Here is a 13,696-nt window from a genome sequence, read left to right as displayed (position 1 = left end):
ATTACTTGGGTTGGTCCTTGGAAGACTCCAAGATTCTTTCTGCCTTAAGGGCGGCCCATGGCAAAGATTTCCTAACGGTAAAACCTGAACTCTTGCTCTGGGCTCCAACAGTTTGTGCAGGTGCTGTGTTTCGACTCCTTCCCAATTTAATTATGAGTGAATGAATCTAGGTCATGCGATTCTCTTAGGCAAAACTAATATACAAGGCTGCGTATAGTTATGAAACCAATAGGAAAGCAATGTCATTCATTGCATTTCTACCAGGTTAAAAATAGGTTGAGGACAGTTCTATGAGTATTAAGTATTTATTCATTACTGAAGAAGATATTGCTCAAATTATGTCCTCTGTCAATCACTTCAGTGTGTGTTTGACCTTGTTTTATTTCCTTTGGGTGTCAAATCATATGTCACAGTATGTGTGTTTATCATGCATGTGGCACTTGGCACGTGTGTTTCTGTGTGTGTGTGTGTGTGTGTGTGTGTGTGTGTGTGTGTGTGTGTGTGTGTGTGTGTGTGTGTGTGTGTGTGTGTGTGTGTGTGTGTGTGTGTGTGTGTGTGTGTTATAACGTACAAGACATTCCCTGACATAAACATGGACATTGTCACTGGCACTGCATGCACTGGGCTGACTGCTTCTCTGACGGAGCATAAGCCACAGATGGCTACTCACTCACAAAGTCTCACTGAAAACCCTACAGAGACCAGCTGCAGCTGTACTGCCCACGAGAGGCTTTTGAGCATGGCAAGCACCACAGAGCACCACAGAAGTGTGTTTATGCTTTTGCTAGTTATTCCAAACAGGTCTTTGTGCCACCTTTGTGCCAAGTCTACTTACTTTATACTTTGTATTCTTTTGGCTATCTTTAATTCTAAACGATCAACGTAATGGATTATCAATACAGGATTAGAATAGAGGATCATCCCATTGAGGAGAAGAAGTAGAATTCAGAACTGTATGAGTCATTAGAAAAATGAGCAAGATTATGCGATGCTGATGGAAGGGCATCAGTATAGTCTTGGTGACGTGGTCTGGAGAGTTTTGTTTCATTGGGCTGGAGGGTATGCCAGTGGGTGTGTACAGGGATGGAGTGTGGGTGTGGTGGTGTTGGATTGTGTGAGTGAATGGGTGGGTGCATCCTCCCAACCCTATATGAGTGCAGGCATTCTTCACAGTCTTGTGTGCATTAGCGAGACCAAACGTGCCCAAGAACATGGACTTCATGAAAAAGAAAGCTACCGATGGGAAGACGCTCGTTAACAAAGCAGGTAAGTCTCTAAAATTGATGCCTGCAATTTATATAACTTTTGGGAGCATCATAACATAATGTTGTCTTTTCCCAGCTGATGCTGTAAAGGGGAAAGTTGATGAAGTGCTCGATGAAGCAGACCTGGAGGTGAAAGCAAAGGGTGAGTCATATCCTCAAGCCAAGTCAAGTCAAAGTGCTTATTGTCACATGCACCAAATAGCTTCAGCGCAGCAAAATTCGTATGACTTGGCAGGCAACATCTATGCAGTAGACGGCATACAAGATGAAAAAAAAATAACATGTTACAAAAATAACATATATCATTATAACATATGACATACAACAAGTAACAACAATTTAAATTAAAAGAAGGGCTGACAGCAGTTTACAGGGTGAAGGAGTGAGGAATATTAGATTAAATAAAAAAATATGTGCATATTTAATTCAATTCAATTCAATTCAATTCAATTCAATTTTATTTATATAGCGCCATTACAATACAATTGCCTCTAGGCGCTTCATATATACACTGTATCTAGTGAGTGAAGTTGTATTAGTGGGGGAGCAGAATGTACATGGTGATGGTGACTGTTCAGTTTGTCAATGTTGCTTATTCAGAAGCCTTACGGCCTAGGGGGAAAAGCTGTTTGTGAGTCAGGTAATCCGTGCTCGGATGCTCCCGTAACTTCAACAAATATCAGCTGAGATCCACTCCCACTCATTCAATCATCTATTTATTCAATGTAGTCATTTAGAGTGAGTTAGACTATTGTGACTCAAACAAAGAAATCATTAGTATTCCCCTGCCAATGAACTGCAAGAAACTATTCAATAATGTAGACTATCAACAAGGCTTTGTAGCTTTTTTTTCTTCTGTGCACTTGTTTTTGTCATGGGGATGCAAACTGTCTTGAGCACAGAGACTATGGCTTATACGATTAACAGACCAGTGATATCAACACAAGCCATGCTAGGGGTAATGTATAACTGTTGCTACCCCATAATTGCATATGGTCTTCACTCATCAAACGTTTCCTGCAGGAGTCGTTGGAGATGCAGCTGGGAAGATCGGTGCAGTCGCAGACGGTGCAGCTGACAAGGCTTTGGGTTTTGGGAAAAAAATGTTTGGATGACTTTTCCTTTTTCAGTATAATGTTGTTTGATATGAAAACAGTCTTTTTTGGGACCTGGGAACTGATTCAAAAATATATTTTGTCATATTACCTGCCATTGCTTCAGGAGTAGTTATTTTTCATTGGATATAAGACTCTAACTATCTCTTATTATTGGAAACACTCTACCCATCTTAATAGGGTACATGCATCTTGTTTGTTGACATGTCTGTCTTAATAAATAACAGTGCATTGTGTTGACATGCTCAGAACTCAGATTGCTACATATACAGTACATGGAAAGGAGTAGATGCCATATACAATCTTTGGAATAAATTCCATTGTCCAATGACAAAGTTCAAAACGTGTCCATTTTTGTGTCCATTGCTAGTAAATTAAATAAACTACAGACACAAAGCTGAGTGGGGGAATATGACAGTAGAAGGTCCGGAATTTCATGGAAAGTCACAATAATTATCATCCTTTCCTTGGCTACATTTGTATCTTCCTGTTCTAGGGGCTGTTTAGTCCACAGCATGTAGACAGTTAAGGCTAACACTGGCAGAGGAAATCATGTGTGTATCCTGTGAGCTTGATGTCTGCAATAAAAGAAGGCTTCTTACTGAAGTTCTGAGGTATTTTAATTGGGTTTTTTAATGTTAGTCTTTCCTCACGACATCAGTTATTTTAGTTCTTAGAATAAATGATTTACTTTAAACAAGCACAAATCCACCTGACGTGTTATTGACCGTGTAGTAACTCTGATCAACTAACATCATTAGGGGAGTGTACGAAATTAGGTTACAGCTTATTTGTTGTTTGTAGCAGGTAAAGTTCTCCTACAGGTCAAGAATTCACTGCAATGATTGGGCAATACAGTGGGTTTATGTTTACATCCTAATTGCAAGGAAACAACTCAGATCACAGTTCAAATATTTAGTAGTGGATACTGCAGTTTAACAGTCAGACAAAAAACTATTTGTCTTGCTGCTTACAGAGCATGGATTTATTTCGCTGACATGCCACAGGCAAATCCTAACTTTCACATGGCAGACAGTCAAATCCACACCCTTCATTGTCTGGTTTCATAATGCTGTTTGAGGAGATGATGCATTCTTTTACAACGCTTATTACTTTTAATACTTAATAACCACTCGAATTGAATTCAAAATCCAAATATTCACCATGCATGTATGGATTTGTAGATCTTATCAGTAACACAGTGTAACAGTCCAGATGATTTGGCAATTTGGCAGGTTAATGGTTTCAAATATTTCTAAGAATGTTAGCTATAGCTTGTGCAAAACATGACTGCAGCTCAATGCAGAAATTAACACTAAGCAACTTATTTGTGTTACTCAGTTACCTTGGGCTTTTGATGAGAAAAGAAAAAGAAGAACTTTGTGCTTTGCCCAATTTCAACATGCTGCATTTGCATAGTACATCACAGTGGTCTTTGAGAGGAATATACCGCTTTATTATGCATATTCTTTGAGGGATTGAACACTGGCACGCATTCATGATACAATAAGGTCGTGTGTATGAATGTATTCTGTACTATATGCATTGGCTACGTTCCCTGGATGCGGGTCTGTTGCCAGTGTGCTAATCACCACCTTCCCTTTTCACATTTAATAGAGGCAGAACACGTTGTGGAGCCCTGAACGACACACTCCACATGCCACATTCCATAGCATGCCTAAACAAAACTTCCCTAAGGTAAGCTGTCGCAAACAGTTATTGGACATCGTTTAAGTATTTTATGTTCACTTTGTATGTTCATCTGATTGCTTCTTGTTTGAACATATTATTGACCTCTTGTGACATATTATTGAGTGCTCTCAGAGTTTCACCTTACTAAATACCCAGAGAAACTGGTTGTGTTATGATGACACAGTGTGTGACAGTGCCTCTTCAACCATGTGACAGCAACTCTTTCAACCATGCAATTAGCTACAGTAGACGGTTTACAGGGCATTATTAAGTTCAAATGTAACCCACAATCATCCTACAATGTGTGTAAATGATTTGAATATAATTCATGACTTGCCAGATCACACTGGGTAATCTTCAGGGAAATCTGCAATATTTGGAATCAGATGATTATGCCTGATGCATAGTCCTATCTTGTAGTTGTCATCCTCCTTATAATTGTCTGAACCTGTGACCTTACTAATCTTCTGAATCTGTACCATCGTCCCCGTCCCCTAAGGACTGTTATGTGATAGATATAATCTGTTACTGTGCTGGGGGACCTAAAGTGAGTTGCTTTCAAAGAGTGGATTCAGAGCAGATTCTAGAATCAAATTAATCTTAAATGATAGCTTCTCTTAGGTACTTTATGGTCCAATCCAGTGCACATGGACCCTGCATGTGGTTTACCTTCACATAAGTGGATTCCCTGCCCATTATTGTCTTCATAACCTTGGGTCACTGAAGTGTGCAATGAATAAAACAACAAATAAGCACAACAAACGAACAGCACAAAACATCTTAGAAATGACCATCTGGTTTACATTTCAACAAAACTCTTTATTTCACTTTACTGTTTATAAAATCAGCTTGTCTGCTTTGATGCCAACTTAAATGTAGGGTGTGTGTTTGAGTGTGTGACTGTGTGTGTGTGTGTGTGTGTGTGTGTGTGTGTGTGTGTGAGAGAGAGAGAGAGAGTTGGTGTGTGTGTGTGTGTGTGTGTGTGTGTGTGTGTGAGTGTGTAATTATGTATGTGGTGGGGTTGAGGTCTGTTCAGGTGTGTGAATGTACCTCCCAGTATGTGCATGTGTGTGTGTGTGTCTGTGTGAATGTGTGTGTGTGTGTGTGTGTGTGTCTGCTAGTGTGTGTGTGTGCTAGGGTGTGTGTGTGTGTGTGTGTGTGTGTGTGTGTGTGTGTGTGTGTGTGTGTGTGTGTGTGTGTGTGTGTGTTAGCGTGTGTGTCTGTGTGTGAAAGAGTGATAGTGTGTGTGTGGATATCTAAGTGCTGATAAGGCAACATGCAGTCTTCAGTTTTCCAATGGCTTCAAAGAAAGAACTCAACTGCATTGTTCAAAAGATCTGTCATAGTTATCTAAAGCAGACACAAGCATTCGCCAGAGGGTAGCACACACTTTTGACAGATAGATCGGGTGTCAGGAATTTGGGTTTCCAACTGAGTGTGGGGAAGAGGGACAGATAAAATAATTGAGACAGATAGTCCTCTGTAAATTAGCTTAAAATCTCATGAACATCTTCAGCATTTGCTTGATACAACAACATTGCTAATAAACCGACACAATCACTGAAGAACAAACCTAAAGAGGCAGTCAGATATTATGACTGCTCTATTGCTTTACACTGCGGCACTGAAAAGGTGGCACACCAACTGCACAAACATGCGTTCCAATTAAATCAGGACATAAAAATGAGGTGAGGTGTTTAGCTCTCGCTTGTTCATCGTCCTTTTCGCACTCTACATTGTGACTATACAACCTCCTCTCTCACCAGCTGGAATGCCTTTATCAAGAACAGATAGAAACATAAAATGGATGGCTCTCTAGCTATGAACACTCCTATACACATATATATATATATATAACTCTTTACGTAATCACAGATTTACAAAGACAAGCCAACCAAGAAAATGCACATCTATCTTTGTTAAATGAACAAAAATAGTTTAATGCATACTTTGTATTCTAGGTTATATCTGTTCTTACATTCAAAAATAATTTGACATATTAAATAATTTCCTTTTTTTTTTTTAAATATGCACTGCCAAACCATATCACTACCAACATTACTGCAATCCACAAGCATTGACACAAACTCTTACATGGAACACAAGGCAGAGAATTGTACTGTATTTCTGAGTGAATTTCATACACACCTCACTGGACTGCAGAACACATTGCACTTTTGTAAAGACAAAAACTGCAGACTATATAACTTGATGTCCCCATTTTAGCAAAGAAATATAATACAGTATATTGCTACATGCCCAAATGGAGTGGAAGAAAATACATATTGCTTTCCCACGTTTTATACCACTAGCAACTTCACATTTTAAACAGCTCAGACCATGCCACCTCTCCCCCAATCTGTGCATAGCACAGTTCACTTCCATAGCTGTTTCTGGCCCGTCATATCCAGTCACAACCCTTTGCAATCCCACATAATCCGCAATAGCCTTAAACTAATAATCCCTTTATGTATTCTTCAAACTCCCTTTTTGCTCCCCTGTCTGAAGACTGTGTGTATGCATTTGTGCGTGTGTGCCTGCGTGTGCATGTCCATGTGTGTGTGTGTGCGTGCGTGTGTGTGTTGCGTGTGTATGTGTGTGTGTGTGTGTGTGCTGATGAAAGTGTGTGTTTCTTTAATGAGTCACATAGTGGGCAGTGGAGGTAACAGTAACACTAGGGTGGGAAGTAGCATGACAACAACAACACTGGAGAAGCAGGTTGGGGGGTGGGGGTGGGGGGGCATGAGTATAGACCTACACCGAGCAGAATAGGGGGGGCATTATGGGAAAGAGGGTTCTGGGAGAGTCTTTTTCCAAGTTTGGTATCCATACAGTCACAAAAAATATCATAAAGAACATCTGGAGTGTAGGAGCAGCAGAGGCCAACGGGGCTCTGTGTGGTGGTGAACGGTAGAGCAGGACGTGTTGGGGGCCCACCTTCAGCTTAGTAACCCTGCAGGACACAAGAGACGCCACTGTCAGCACACAAGCAATACCACCAGGACCTGGACATCTTTAGAGCCTCAGATACCTGGTTATTCATCTAAATGCTCGTATTTGACTTGACTTGTAGCCTTGTATGTATAGAATGCGTAGTCAGTAAGCGAGATGGGGTTGTATGCCACTCACCTCTCCTCCATCTCCTCCCTGTTCCATGCCTCCCTGATATTCAGCCTGTGGACAAGGACACAAAGTGAGCACTAGGGGGAGCTAGAGCACCGGTAGTCTGAGATCAGGCACACATTCTTTTTTCATTATGCCAAAGGATGTCATTCCTTCAGGCTCCAGGCAGCAGGTTTTTTTAGTTTCATCCACGCATGCAGAGAAGCAGCCATTGGTGTTAGTGGTCATGAACTGGCGCTGAACACTCCTGTGGTTGAGTGGGGGGAGTGCAGCAGCGTGCCTGCTGATGCTGCTGGGGGGCTGGCTGAGTGGAGCGGTCGTGTCCACCCTGCGGTAGTGATGATGGATCAGCCCCTCTCTCCCGCTGCTGCTAGGCTGTACGATCAGCCGTGGTGAGGCTCTCTGCAGTGCAGGCGGAGCAGGCTGCTGCTGCTGCCCTGTGCTGACTCATGGTGGGGGGCTAGGATGGAGGATTCACACTCTTCACATTCTCTTTTGGACTGCTTGACTCCTTACTCTCATTTCACTGACATTCCTCACCTCAGACTGAATCTATCACTTACTCTCATTTCACTGATATTCCTATACTCAGGGTGACCCTCTCATTTTAATGATATTTCTCTACCCAGGCTGACTCTATCACTTCATTCAAGGATTTTGTTTTGAGCTGGATGAAATGAGTACGACGTCACCACATCCAGAGAGAATGTGAATGGAAAATATGTCAACACAGTTGCCTGAGTGGCTTGCCATTAACAATGGCTGCCACCTCAGCAGATCTGTCAACAAGTCAAGAACTCCGCCTCAGTTCTGTTTGTTAGGCAGTCTCAATGGCAGTGCGTGCATCATGAAGGAGTGTAACATTGTCAGGGAATAAAGCCATCCCCCAGGTCAAATGCATACAGAAGCATACATACACACATTCCCACATTCTCCCTGTTAAGCATGTTACACTGATGTTGACAACCTGGTTCAGAGCACAAGCCTGCCCCAAGAAAAGGTTATATCAGACAGGCTGAAAATGTCAAGAGCGTTGTGGTTTCATGGGTTTGAAAGGGGGATTGAAAGTACAGGGATTGGAAATGTTGATGTTTGCTTTGATATTTATATTTTTCTCACTATCTAGCTAATTCTGTGTGCTAACAGGAAGATATGGCAATTATTGCAATGAATTGCAGCCATCCCACACTGAACTTTATATAAACATATTGTTTGCCGAATATGGCTGATACTGACATTCTGGTCTTAATTAAATTGCCAGGATAGATGAATCAACTGTATAGCTGCATATCCTCACACATTTAAAATATAACTATGGAGTAAGTATACATTTTAAAAATGCCGAAGTAATGTCCTATTCCATTTAGGTCTACAATGCACCATATAACACCTCATAGGTATGGTAGCAAATATATATATCCTGATGTTGATACAAAGAGTGTGTTCCATGCTATGTGTTTCATGTATTGGTGGAGTGGGGCAGTACACAATGTGGCATTCCCCATAGGGTGTACTACTTGTCAGAAACCACATGTTTACAATAGGCTGCCAAATAAGTAGCTAGTGACTTGGTTTGGACTGGTTTAACCACAGATCTTGACATTTCAATCGGTCTGCCGCTAACCAGAGCAACACTGGTTAGAGCTTGAGTTTTCACTCGGTCTGCCGCTAACCAGAGCAACACTGGTTAGAGCTTGAGTTTTCACTCGGTCTGCCCATCACCAGAGCAACACTGGTGAGAGTTTTAGTCTGGGCTAGCAAGCTTGGAACTATACATACAAAATTCACCTGATGAGATTTATACAAGACCACTGAGATCTGCATTATTCCATTTAAGTAGTTATGTGACCTAATACATACTATGCAATTTAATGAATGAATGTTAGTATTCCAAAATGAACTGAAAAACGGTATTTGTGAAGTCACAAGGCGTTGATGCTCCACACTGCTCTCATACATATAATCTGCTGTCACAGTGATGAGCTCCTCCTTCTCTACCCTCTTCCTTTCATGACCCCCGAATGTGCTCATAGTTTTTACAAACACCATCGTCATGGGTGTGCATCTCAGCACTGGTCAAAAATACTACCGGTAATCTCCCTGAGAAGACTGAAGAGGACACCCAAACCCACAGATGAACACAGATGCATGGGTCTGATGCTGGTTTTGCTCAAAGCCCAGGCCATTTTAAGCTTCATATGACATGCTATGCATTCATTAATGAATGTCCCCGCCCCCCCATCAAGCACCTCATATGCAATCTCATCCTGATAGAGCCGGTGGAGTGGCGAGAAACAGAACAGAGGTTAGGTTAACAACATTAGACAAGACAATCAGATAGTTGCAGGACCTTCTTTAAATTCTATTACAGTTTTCACCATGACAGGCCACATTTCATACAAATAAAATTATTTGACAAATAAAAGTCGAATGTGATACCAGCCATGTAGAATTGAACTGTGATACCAGCCATATAGAATTGAACTGTGATACCAGCCATATAGAATTGAACTGTGATACCAGCCATATAGAATTGAACTGTGATACCGAGCCATAACTAGAGCATTGAGAGGCACTCACTGGGTTGGAGCCAGCTCCCACATTCTCCTGCCCTGCCTGCTGGGAGAGGTCGTTAGCACCAGCCAATGTAGGGTCGACGATGCCGGCCTGGTCAGTGGTCCTGTTGGACACTGGAAGCAAACGTTAGGGAGAGGAACAGACTGAATCTTGTGTTCACAGTAGCATAAACAGGACTACTCATTGAGAAGCTTCCAGATGTCCATTCTCCATACATGTATTTATACGTCATTTAAAGTGATTCAGTACCTTTATTTACGCTGGCTTCTACCCCCGCTTTTGTCTTTTCACCTGTGAACAAGAACACAGACAAAGACTGTAAGAGGTTTTGTTATAGGGTTGTGTCGTTTATTTCTTTTTCATTGTTTCATTATGATTCTGTGGTGGACTCAAGTGGGCAGCTCTGGATCCCCCTCTGTGAAGGACACTGCTCAGTGCACACTCTAATAAGGTCAAAAACATAGGGGTTCCCGGCAGCCATTTTATGCAGCATTCTAGTTTTGGGATGCTTACTGTAGGCAAGATGACTGCAGTACAGTTACGCTCCATAAACACTGCATCGTGACATAGTCTCTACTTTTATTGAACGGTGACTCCCTGCCTGGACATGTATCTATGACGTTAAACCCTTTTAAACGCAGGAGCATCCAAGCCTGCTGGAAGCTCTGAATTACGCCACTGACCTCGGCTAGAACTATCAGCATCCCGTACGTGTTTAGCAGCTGCCCTGCTGATTAAATGGGAGTTATATAACACACTGGAGAGGGAGCACCAAGAGGAAGGGAAAGAGAGTGTGGATGAGAGAGCAAGAGAGAGAGAGGGGAAGAGAGAGACGGAGAGAGAGAGCATCAGTAGGAGAACAAACAGAAAGCGAGAGAAACAGAGAGAGAGAGAGACTAACAGAGATTTACCCCAAAAAGGGATACTACCAGGGCACATCCTGCTGAAAACTGGACGATACGACACAAGCTTTTATCTCAGAGCCAGCTGAAACTGTGAATGGCTTCAGGATGTCTGTGTCAGAGACATCTAAAATCTTTTCAGAAAATGTCTTTTGCCCCACATCCTGACAATGTGATTTCTCCTCCCCACTGTCTGTTGGGTGTAAGAGGGGCTGGCTGCGGGGGTAAGATTGTCTGTCTCTGTGCTCCTCTCTGGGTCCTGCTTTCTCCATCTTTGCTTCTCTGTTCCTCCCTCCCTCCCTCCCTCTATCTCCTTGGTCACCATCCCATCTTCCTCTCACCACACACCCCTGTGCGTAGCAGCAGCAGCCACGTGACGCTGCTGTCTGCGCTGCTGTCTGCCTTGCCTGCGCTCCACAGAAGAGTCCCACGTCACACGTCACCTCAGACACCCCTCCCCCCTCTGCCTGCCTGCCTGCCTGCCTCCATCTCCCTCTCCCTCTCTCTCTCCCTCCATCTCTCTCTCCCTCCCTCCCTCTCTCTCTCTCTCCCTCCATCTTTCTCTCCCTCCCTCTGCTGCAGTCCCCGTGTCTCACGCCATGCGTGAACAACAGCTGCAGCCCTGCGTCTCATCCTGGGATTACAGACTGATTTCAAACACAGCCCTGCACAGCTGCAAGCAAACCCCACTGCTAACAGCTGGCAAGGTACAATGTGTACAATAAATTACACTAGAATGATTTCATAACGCACTGTGTAACACTGCCTCTTTAACTAGGTTCTATCAGTTTCCATATGAAGGCTGTGGGTGCAGGGCTGGAAGGGGGAGAGATGCAGATCAATTCCACTAATGGATGTTTGCTCAAGCGGGGATGATTTTGTCTCTAGAAAACCTGATCAAATCACAGAATATATTTAGATTGGTTATAAAGAAACAAGATAGCGATATAAAAATACAATAAATATAAGAGGACAGATATTTGTTTTAAAAGAAAATGGATGACAATGCACACATATTCAACACCCATATTTGCAACACAAAATATGGAGGATTTAGAATTTTTAATGTATGACCTTGAAGACAACACAAACGTCCTGGAAGATAAAAGCCTCTCAGCGGAGCATGGTACGTGTGTAAATAGGGGACACAAATTTCCCTTGATTGTATTATTTCAATAGGATTACATCGTGCTAACTTCAATCCTACAGCCAGGATCATAAAATGATGAAGGTCTCCAGTTTGATCAAGTGAGGTCAAGCAGTCTCAATCACTACGGTACCAGACATACGGACTTGATATTTGATCAGGTGTATTGATAAGCATTGGATGCCCGAGCGCTGCATTTGCAGTTTTCAGGCATTAATCTTCCATGCTCCTGTTTTTCGGTCCTCCTGAATAACTCTCTCCCTCCCCCCATCTGTTCTCTGTGCTACGCGTGTGTGCAAGCCAGGGACAGAGGACTGCTCTACTCTCCTATGACATAACACTTAATATTGTACTTTGTGTTCCCCATCTCTCTCCTTTTCTCTCTGGCATTATATTTTATGCCACCGTGATGTTAGAGTATGTGGGAGTAGTGTTAGTCGTCAAAGTACTCTAGCATAAGCAAGAAAATCCTGCCGCAACACACGCACACAAACACACACACACACACACACACACACACACGCACACACACACACACACACACACACACACACACACACACACACACACACACACACACACACACACACACACACACACAGAGAGAGAGACACACACACACACACACCCACAGGAGGGGTGGGGAGCAGAGAGAGTGATGGGGGTGGGGCTGATTGCTGCAGTGCTCAGCTGATCCTCCGTCAAACACACACACACACACACACACACACACACACCCATTGATATTATATGGAACTGAGGGCCAATAAATAGTGATAATATCCGACACAATTATACCTATTCATAATTCATAATTGGTCCTTTTTTGTGAGTGCAAACACAACTAACACAGTACCCTCCCATCTCACTGATGCCTCACGCATTCTAGCACGCAGAAGAAAGAACCATTTTGTTCAAATCAAATAAATAAGCTGACTGATCAGATAACAGATCAGATATGCACACGTTATTTTCCTGCAAAGAAAATACGCCAATCTCCATCGTACTATGCGTGCTGAGGCCAACAACCCAGCTTGCCCTGTGAAAATCAAACCACTCTCCCCTCTCTCCCCTCTCCATTCTGTTTCTCTGACACGATTTCTCTCCCTCCAGCACCACGCCTCTGCATTAGGTCTGCAGTGTTCCTATTTCATATACAGCATCTCCTGCACCTCTCTGTACCTGTACATTAAAAATACACACTGTCTCCTCAGCAACTGTCCCAGACCACAAGTCCCACAGGATCTAATTTAGGAGAGGTGATCCCCCCCTCTCCCCTCCCTTCTTATTCCTTAGCTCTGAATGAAACCATGATCTCTACTGTCACTTGCTCTATACAGGCTCATTTTTCATTCTCTCCCTCATCTCACCCCCTATCCTGGAACCTGCTTTTCACCGGCAGAAAATAAGGTGCAGCATCCTCTTCCTCCTGAGAGCGTGCTGCTATTAGCACTTACCTAAATACATGGCGCCCTCCTTGGTTTTAGCGGCTGCCCCCTCCACTCCTGCCTTGGTCTTTTCCGCCGCGGCCACCACTCCTTCCTTGGCCATGGAGAAACCCTTCATAAAGACATCCATGCTGGACTTGCTGGTGTGAGGTGTTCCTAGGACCTGCTGGATGAAAGGCCTGCTCTGCTCTTCCGTTTGTGTGTAAGATGTGTGTGTATGTGCGTGCGTGTGTATGTGTCGGTGCCCAAGCTGTTTCTTTCTATGTGTGTGTATGTGTGTGTGCGTGGGTGTGTAGGATAGATGGAGACGCGCACGAGGGAGAGTGAGGGAGAGAGGGAGAGAGCGAGAGAGAGAGCGAGCGAGCAAGCGAGCGCACGAGAGGATTAAGCAGCGGGTCTGAGCTCAACCGGATGGACTGGGACACCT

At 43.2% G+C, this 13,696-nt stretch overlaps 1 protein-coding gene across 1 annotated transcript; it reads right to left on the bottom strand.

The window, feature by feature from the left end:
* Window positions 1-7,016: 7,016 nt before the first annotated feature.
* sncgb (synuclein, gamma b (breast cancer-specific protein 1)) lies at window positions 7,017-13,399 on the bottom strand (the record flags this gene model as incomplete). Its single annotated transcript, XM_080851734.1, has 6 exons — window positions 7,017-7,025; window positions 7,202-7,246; window positions 9,445-9,462; window positions 9,776-9,885; window positions 10,022-10,063; window positions 13,279-13,399. The coding sequence occupies 6 exons, from the start codon at window positions 13,397-13,399 to the stop codon at window positions 7,017-7,019; spliced, it is 345 nt and encodes a 114-aa protein (XP_080707860.1).
* Window positions 13,400-13,696: the final 297 nt, after the last annotated feature.

Source organism: Sprattus sprattus, assembly GCF_963457725.1.
Source record: "Sprattus sprattus genome assembly, chromosome: 14".
Taxonomy (NCBI): domain Eukaryota; kingdom Metazoa; phylum Chordata; class Actinopteri; order Clupeiformes; family Clupeidae; genus Sprattus; species Sprattus sprattus.
This window is presented reverse-complemented; position numbering and strand designations above follow the sequence as displayed.